The sequence below is a fragment of the Nerophis lumbriciformis genome, linkage group LG07 (assembly GCF_033978685.3).
Source record: "Nerophis lumbriciformis linkage group LG07, RoL_Nlum_v2.1, whole genome shotgun sequence".
Taxonomy (NCBI): Eukaryota; Metazoa; Chordata; class Actinopteri; order Syngnathiformes; family Syngnathidae; genus Nerophis; species Nerophis lumbriciformis.
In genome coordinates, this window is record NC_084554.2 from 39988885 (window position 1) to 39997500 (window position 8616).

The following is an 8616-nucleotide window of genomic DNA, read 5'->3' on the forward strand; positions in this document are numbered from 1 at the left end:
TGGTGGAACAAGCTCAGTGATGAGTTGAAGACGTGTAGTTCTTTGTTAAGGTTTAAGAAAACCTTGAAAATTATAAAATATAGTAACAATTATTTTCATCCCATTGATTTTTTTTTAACGTTGATGTTCCAGGCAATCTTATTTTCAGTGGAGGTATAGGATAGGCAAATATAAGTTTTGGCTTCAGCCTATTCCTTTTTCGGTCATTCTTTTTGTTTTATTTTATTTTTGTGTGTAAATGTGTATGATTGTTAAATATGCATAATCTGTACTGTTAAACTGGTCACACAAAATGGTTGATGGTTCATTATATGACCGAAATAAACTTATTTCATTCATTCATTCATTCATTTATTATAAGTGCGCCTTATAGTCCGGAAAATACGGTAATATGTCAGACTGAATAATATTTTTAAATGCTATTTAATATCATCCAAGACTTGTTTTTTTTGCTGATATCAGACCGATATCAATGTCGGATCAGGACACTCAGGGCCGGCCCGTGGCATAGGCCGTATAGGCAAATGCTAAGGGCGCCGTCCATCAGGGGGCGCCATGCCAGTGCCACAAATGTTGGAGAGAAAAAAAAAAAAAAAGAAGTTGTTATTATTATTTCTAAATACAAAAAAATAATCTCACGTTAATTAAAATGCAAAGTAAAGCCTATTTAATAGAAATATTATTTGTTACAACATTACGCCCCCCCTCCTCCCCCCGCACGGTGCGCCCCCTCCCTTCCCGTATCATGACTCTTTTTGGACGTCACCACATCAAAAAATCAACACAAGATGTCAAAACGGCCAAAACTGTCAGGTGCCCAGGGAAGAAAAAAGAGAAAAGAAGAGGAGAAACGAGAAAAGACAGAGGTAGCAGGTAGGTAACGTTAGCCTACATGAAATTATTTGTCTGTTACAGAATGTGATAGTAACCTGGCTTTTTAGCATTAAGCTAATGTTACATGATTCGGCAATTGCTAATCAATAAATAGCTAGTTCTGTTTTAACGTCGGGTTAATATTGTGGAGGGGGCTAAATTGTTATGGAAAATAATAATTTAACGTTAGGTAATTACAGTACTCCCACCTTACATTCCTCAGGGACATTTGTATTAGATCTTTTAAGCAGGTGTTTTTTGTTTACATTATTGCCTTCTGGTTAGCTAATGTTTGCCCTGCAGGTAATAGTCACTTTTCCACCCCTTTATATATTAGGTATAGTTGTAAGTAAAAAAAAAAAGGTCAAAGACAAAGCTATTCGGGTTCTTGTGAGTATATACACTTCACTGCCGATGTGGGGGGGGCGCCACCTAAAATCTTGCCTAGGGCGCCAGATTGGTTAGGGCCGGGCCTGAGGACACTGGTACTTATTATTACAGTTTTAGCTTATTATTATACTGAATGTAATAATTTATAATGTAAATAAAAACCTTGGTTCAAGTAGCACCTAAAAATGGCTTTGCAAGTAATATCATTTTTATTTTTCATATACAACATATACAATCATTTTTATTTCCCAAAAATCTGTGGTGTCTTTATGTAGCAGGAGGTGGATCTCACGTAGCATCATTCACAACCCAGTTAGAGACTTAATAGGCTCAACTATTAGGACTCAAACTAACAACTTTCTCCTCTCCTTGCTCAAAGGTTACTTCCTGGGGGACACCAAGGCGGTTCTGTACGGCTGCAAGGACCACTGGACCCTGCAGGACAGGACAGCCATGCCCTTGCTCTACCGCATGACCGTGTGCGTGGACGTGCGCCTGGTGGACCCCGGTGCCTGGGTGGCCTTCACCTACAGCTCGGCCCATGTCCCCAGGCCCGGGCTGGGCCTGGAGGGGGACGCGGGGGCGCTGTACGGGTGGCTGCTGGGGGTGAGACATCGCTTCCCGGTCAGTCTCGCCCTGGGTCGCTGGCACAGGGTGTGCTTGAGGAGGGACGTCCCCGGGAACTCCTTTAGCCTGGAGGTAAACCATGTAACGGAATCCATCACTGGTGGCTTTATTTCAAGATATGTAGCGAAGCCTGGTGGATTTGAAAGCTTTGTGTCCAAACCAACTGTCCAAAATTGTCTCTCAGCTGGATGGACGTCTGGTGGCGGAGCGCACCGTCATCGCCCAGGCCATCCCTCCATCGGGCTCCCTGTGGCTGGGCTGCCGACGGCAAGCGCCCGGGGAGGCGCTGGGCCGGCTGGAGGTCTACATGTTCCGCATGTGGGCCGACCTGGCCCGCCGGGGCGCCTGCGAGGACGGCGCCGTGATCGGCTGGGACGCCCACTTCTGGGGCGTGACCAGTCCTCGGGCCCGGCAGACGGACGACGGCCTCCCTTGTGGTGACGTATAAGTACTGCTAGTTCATACTTGCCAATCCTCCCGAATTTTCCGGGAGACTCCCGAAATTCAGCGCCTCTCCCGAAAACCTCCTGGGACAAATACTCTCCCGAAAATCTCCCGATTTTCAGCCGGAGCTGGAGGCCACTCCCCCTCCAGCTCCATGCGGACCTGAGTGAGGACAGCCTTTTCTTTATGACAACAGGGGTGACAAGAACTAAATCATCCAGACTAGAGATACATTGTATTATTATGTTTATCTTACCTAAAAATAAATATATTTATTAATTAAAAAAAAAAAAAAAAACATTTTTACTATTTTTCGCTAAAAACATCAATTAATTGTATTTTTATTTGTATTTTTTCTGACTCCTTATTATATCCAGCCATAGAATTATACATTAAAATAAACATATTTGAAATCATTAATTTTAAATGATCATAATAATTCATTTAAAATGACCATATTTAATTATTAAAATAATTGCTTGTTTATCAACAACTTTAGCATTTTATTCATTACATTTTGAAGCTCTCAGAAGCCAAGTTATGTTATATTCCTTAAGATTTATTTATGCAAGTTTGAAGTATCAATGATCTAAACACAGTTTTGTTTGCATATTTTCAGGATGTAGATATATGTATGCATGTATGTATGTATGTATGTATATATATATATATATATATATATATATATATATATATATATATATATATATATATATGTATATGTATATGTATATATATATATGTATATGTATGTATATATATATGTATGAAATACTTGACTTGGTGAATTCTAGTTGTCAATATACTCCTCCCCTCTTAACCACGCCCCCGTCCCACCCCCGACCACGCCCCCCACCGCCTCACCTCCCGAAATCGGAGGTCTCAAGGTTGGCAAGTATGTGCTAGTTAATAACATGGAAGAACAATTCAATCTTAACCACATTTATCCTTTCAGCTCAAACGCCTGAACTTGGACACTCCTTTTCCCCTCCACCTTGTAAGTGGACAAATAAACAACCCATTTTTTTCCCTACAGCTCGCTCGTTATAAATTCATATTTGTTTTTTTTTGTTTTTTTTAGTATTGACCTCCACAATGGACACTAGTCAGCCTCCGTCAGTCATAGTGGCCTCTAGTGGCCATGTGGATAAGCCCTTACCTATGACTCTGCCCACAACAACACTGCTGGCGACAACAACCAGTGCAACAATCCCAGTTAGCCCATTAGCCCCGCCCTCTAGCTCTATCTTGACCAATCAGATATTAATCATCACCACGGTCCCTCCTACAAAGTCTCCGGCACTGGCCGACCAAACCACGCCCACCACAGTGCCCCACCCAACAAGTGCAGACATCCCAACGAGCACGTTAGCCCCGCCTACAAGCCCCAGCCTGGCCAATCAAGAGTCCAGAAGCTCCAAAGCTCCTCCTACAAGGTCTTTCGCGCCTGCTGACCAAACCTCACTCATTGCGGCAACAAATGCGGACGTCCGAACCAGCACTTTAGTCCCGCCTCCTAGCCCCATCCTGGCCAATCAGGAGTCCAGCAGCACCCAGGCTCCTCCTACTGCTCAACAAACCACACCAAAACCCCTCCCACTTGTTGCGTTCACAACAATCAACGAAAAAGTTCCGGCTAGTACGTTATCCCCGCCTTCTCGCCCCAACTCGACCAATCAGGTGTCAAGCACCACCCAGGCTCCTCCTTCAACCCTGTCAGGTGGGCGTCACTTTATTATAAAAAAAAAAACTAGAACCAAAATATTACTAAGTGGTAATTTTTTTAAATTTTCAGGGTCCCGCCCATGTGATTGCACCGCTTCTTGCACCACGACAAGTGAGTTAGATGAATGTATAATTAATTCCCTAACATATATGTAAAATAAATATAGCTAATTTAATAATTATTATTATTAATTGTCCCTTTCAGGTCAGTTCTTTGCTATGCGCGTTAATATCAACAGTGCTGCCGTCAATGTGGATGCACTACAACATTTGGTAAGTATGAGTTATGACAGTTGGTTATTAATGTTAATTGGTTCCGGAATCCGGACATGAAACTAGCAAAGTAGGACTTCATCTATCCATCCATTTTCTACCGCTTGTCCCTTTCGGACTTATTAATTATGAATCTAATATTTTCATAGCTAGATCATAAAAAAAGTGTTTACGACCTTCTAGATACTTGTTTTTTTTAACATTATGAGAGCCATCCAGGCATGAAATAACACCCTTTAGTCATCTTTACACTTTCAGTCCAATATAGTAATGCTTCCTAAGGCTGAGCCAATCAGTGGCCACGATACTGAACAGCACGCTCTGATTGGTTAGTGGTCAATACTTTATATTTTCATGCTTGAAAATGCTTAATTTAAGACATACAATTGTAGAACGCGACCCCGAAAGAGACAAGCGGTAGGAAATGGATGGATGGATGTTAAAAAAAAAAAAAGACGTAAATGTCCTCATAAATCTGCGATGTGGTCAGGTCGCAATATTAGGAGCACAATGTGGTGAAGGACGGCTGTATTATTGTATATAAAGGTACCTCTACCACCATCTGCTGGTTTGAGGGTGGAATTGCAGACTTTTGTGGCCTGTAGCGAAATATACCTTCTTTTTTGTTGTTGCTGGTAAAAAAATATATATATTTTAATATATGTAATAATAATACCTGTTTACTTGTGTTTTTTTTTTTTTTACAAATATTTTCTTTAGTTGTCGAGGCTTCCATGTAGCCCCATATCAGGGTAAGTCTTTCACAACTTCCAAATTGCACACAAACGACAAAAATATTGATTGCTGCATTTTGATTGATGGCGGATTAAAGTGAAGCGACCTTGAGAGGCTGTTAGACCTCAGATGACTCACTTTTGTGCCAATTAGTAAAGAAAAACAATACAAATTGTGAAATAAGGCCTATATTTCTACAAAACCCAAAACCAGTGAAGTTGGCACGTCGTGTGAATGGTAAATACAAACAGAATACAATGATTTGCAAATCCTTTTCAACTTATATTCAATTGAATAGACTGCAAAGACAAGATATTTAATGTTCCAACTCAGAAACTCAATTTGTTTTTTCAAATAATCATTAACTTACAATTTATTGGCAGCAACACATTGCAAAAAAGTTGGCACAGGGGCATTTTTACAACTGTGTTACATGGCCTTTTCTTTTAACAACACTCAGTAAACGTTTGGGAACTGAGGAGACCAATTTTTGAAGCTTTTCAGGTGGAATTCTTTCCCATTCTTGCTTGATGTACAGCTTAAGTTGTTCAACAGTCTGGGGTCTCCGTTGTGGTATTTTAGGCTTCATATTGCGCCACACATTTCCAATGATCTGGACTACAGGCAGGCCAGTCTAGTACCCACACTCTTTTTCTATGAAACCACGCTGTTGTAACACGTGCAGAATGTGGCTTGGCATTGTCTTGCTGAAATAAGCAGGGGTGTCCATGAAAAAGACGTTGCTTGGATGGCAACATATGTTGCTCCAAAACCTGTATGTACCTTTCAGCATTAATGGTGCCTCCACAGATGTGTAAGTTACCCATGCCTTGGGCACTAATACACCCCCATACCATCACAAATGCTGGCTTTTGAACTTTGCGCCTATAACAATCAGGATGGTTCTTTTCCTCTTTGGTCCAGAGGACACGACGTCCACAGTTCCAAAAACAATTTGAAATGTGGACTCGTCAGACCACAGAACACTTTTCCACTTTGCATCAGTCCATCTTAGATGAGCTCAGGCCCAGCGAAGCCGGGGTCGTTTCTGGGTGTTGTTGATAAATGGCTTTCGCTTTGCACAGTAGAGTTTTAACTTGCACTTACAGATGTAGCGACCAACTGTAATTACTGACAGTGGTTTTTTGAAGTGTTCCTGAGCCCATGTGGTGATATCCTTTACACACTGATGTCGGTTTTTGATGCCTGAGGGATCGTAGGTCGCGGGCATTCAATGTTGGTTTTCGGCCTTGCCGCTTACGTGCAGTGAGTTCTCCAGATTCTCTGACCCTTTTGATGATATTACGGACCGTAGATGGTGAAATCCCTAAATTCCTTGCAATAGCTGGTTGAGAAATGTTGTTCTTAAACAATTTGCTCATGCATTTGTTGACAAAGTGGTGACCCTCGCCCCGTCCTTGTTTGTGAATGACTGAGCATTTCATGGAAGCTGCTTTTATACCCAATCATGGCACCCACCTGTTCCCAATTAGCCTGTTCACCTGTGGAATGTTCCAAATAAGTGTTTGATGAGCCTTCCTCAACTTTCTCAGTCTTCTTTGCCATTTGTACTAGCTTTTTTTAAACATGTTGCAGGCATCAAATTCCAGATGAGCTAATATTTGCAAAAAATAAAGTTTTCCTGTTTGAACGTTATGTATCTTGTCTTTGCAGTCTATTCAATTGAATATAAGTTGAAAAGGATTTGCAAATCATTGTATTCTGTTTTTATTTACCATTTACACAAGGTTACACAAGGTTTTGTATATTACAGTTGATATAAATACAATGGAACAACAAGCTATTCTTCCTACTCCATGCGACGCCAATGGAAATTATGCTAATATCATAAATGGGGGAAAAAATGAGTTTTCCGATTTTCTGTATAATTAATGAGTAACAATTTGAAGGATTTTGAGTGCTAACACAATCTGACTATTATTTATTTGCAGGTGTAAAGACTACCCAGATATACTACAGCACTTCCAGGTTGTTTTGTAACAAATATCTAATGTTTATCAAATTCTGAATTAACTGAGTAAAATTTCGTTTCGCAGGGTGTTCACCTGGAATGTGACGGCACCCATCAGAGGTATGGAGCACTGCATGTGCGTGTGTGTGTGTGTGTGTGTGTGTGTGTGTGTGTGTGTGTGTGTGTGTGTGTGTGTGTGTGTGTGTGTGTGTAATACGGTTAAAAAAGGGCTGTCCTTTCAGGTTGAACAGCTGCATGGTGATCGTGGAAGTGTCCGGACCGGTCGATGGCTGCTCGCTCGGGCCGCTCCTGAAGGAGCTGATTGGAAGTTACGCAGGCGTCACGGGTCAAACGGCGCTGGCACGCATGGGTATATATGTGTGTATATATATATATATATATGTAGAACATAATGGCTTGTTGTCAGTTACATATCTTATTGATGTCCAGTGGTGTGTGGTTCTCCCGGTGTGCCTCTTCATCGCCTGCTGGCCTCCAACCTGAGCTGGTCCGCTCATACCCTGCTGATGTCAGACATCTGTCGCCATGACACCGATCTACTCCAATGGTGACTACAGTACAGTGTGCCTTTAAAAAAAGATAATAATTAGAGATGTCGTTTATCGGGTGCAGGAGCATATCTCAGCTGCACACAATGCATCGTTTGACTCGTCACTACTTTTGTTTAATAGTCGACTTGTGCGTGTTTTCTCCTTCAGTGAGACCAACCAGACTCGCGCGGTGCTCCTGGCTGACAGCTGCTCCCCTTCACTAACGCTTCCTCCCGCGGCGATCCATGAAGCCAAGCCCACCGCCGCCACCGATCTGGACATCTCAGCCGGCGCCGCCTCCGCTAACATCACGACGCATCAAAACCTAACGCCATCCCTCGCTGTGACCACTCAAACATCTGCTACAGTCAGCGCACCCTCGGCCAACGTGACTACACTTTCCTCCCATGATGCAACAGTTAGCTCAACGGCACCTCTTCCTAACGGAACTACCGCAACAGAGCGCCATGTGACCAACGCCATTGGAAATGAACACACGACACAATTAAACGCCACTTCCACGACCAAGCGCACTGCGGGACCGCAACACAACTCAACACTTCCTGATGACAGCCAAACCTTGGCGACCACGTCCAGTAACAACGTGGCTCCTTCAGCCCCCCTCATCATGGCCGACATGACGACTAACCTCAACAACGCCGCCAATTCAAGTGATGAACCCGCACTTATCCTGTTGACGTTTCCCGCCCAAAACGACAACACAGCCATGACAACAGCTGGTAAGAATCAATTCTGGACATCTTTATGACTCCTAATGGTTCAAGATGTTTCATTATTACTCATCATTAGACATTGACCCAGTAACGTTTTGCCATCTTTTTCGAACCAATCCTGCTGAAATTTCACACACATATAATCGTCGGTCTCCTTAAAATGTGTACCAAATTTTGTGGCGATTCAGCTAAGTGAAAGTGGCTGTTTTATAGAACGTGTCAAGCTGTGTGAGAAATTTCAAGTCACACCGCCCTTGTGGTGTACCCAGCAGGCACAAGACATTAAAGCGGA

General features: G+C 42.4%; 1 protein-coding gene across 1 annotated transcript in view; it reads left to right on the forward strand.

Annotated features, from left to right (window-relative positions):
* The window catches only part of adgrg2a (adhesion G protein-coupled receptor G2a), a 36226-nt gene that overhangs the window by 5851 nt on the left and 21759 nt on the right, over nucleotides 1–8616 (forward strand). Inside the window, exons 3-14 of the mRNA XM_061966008.1 lie at nucleotides 1643–1962; nucleotides 2075–2327; nucleotides 3290–3331; nucleotides 3416–4054; nucleotides 4130–4171; nucleotides 4265–4332; nucleotides 5053–5084; nucleotides 7020–7056; nucleotides 7125–7159; nucleotides 7282–7409; nucleotides 7490–7607; nucleotides 7759–8330. Of these exons, the coding sequence (XP_061821992.1) occupies nucleotides 1643–1962; nucleotides 2075–2327; nucleotides 3290–3331; nucleotides 3416–4054; nucleotides 4130–4171; nucleotides 4265–4332; nucleotides 5053–5084; nucleotides 7020–7056; nucleotides 7125–7159; nucleotides 7282–7409; nucleotides 7490–7607; nucleotides 7759–8330 (2286 nt within the window). The remainder of the gene's footprint in view (nucleotides 1–1642; nucleotides 1963–2074; nucleotides 2328–3289; nucleotides 3332–3415; nucleotides 4055–4129; nucleotides 4172–4264; nucleotides 4333–5052; nucleotides 5085–7019; nucleotides 7057–7124; nucleotides 7160–7281; nucleotides 7410–7489; nucleotides 7608–7758; nucleotides 8331–8616) is intronic.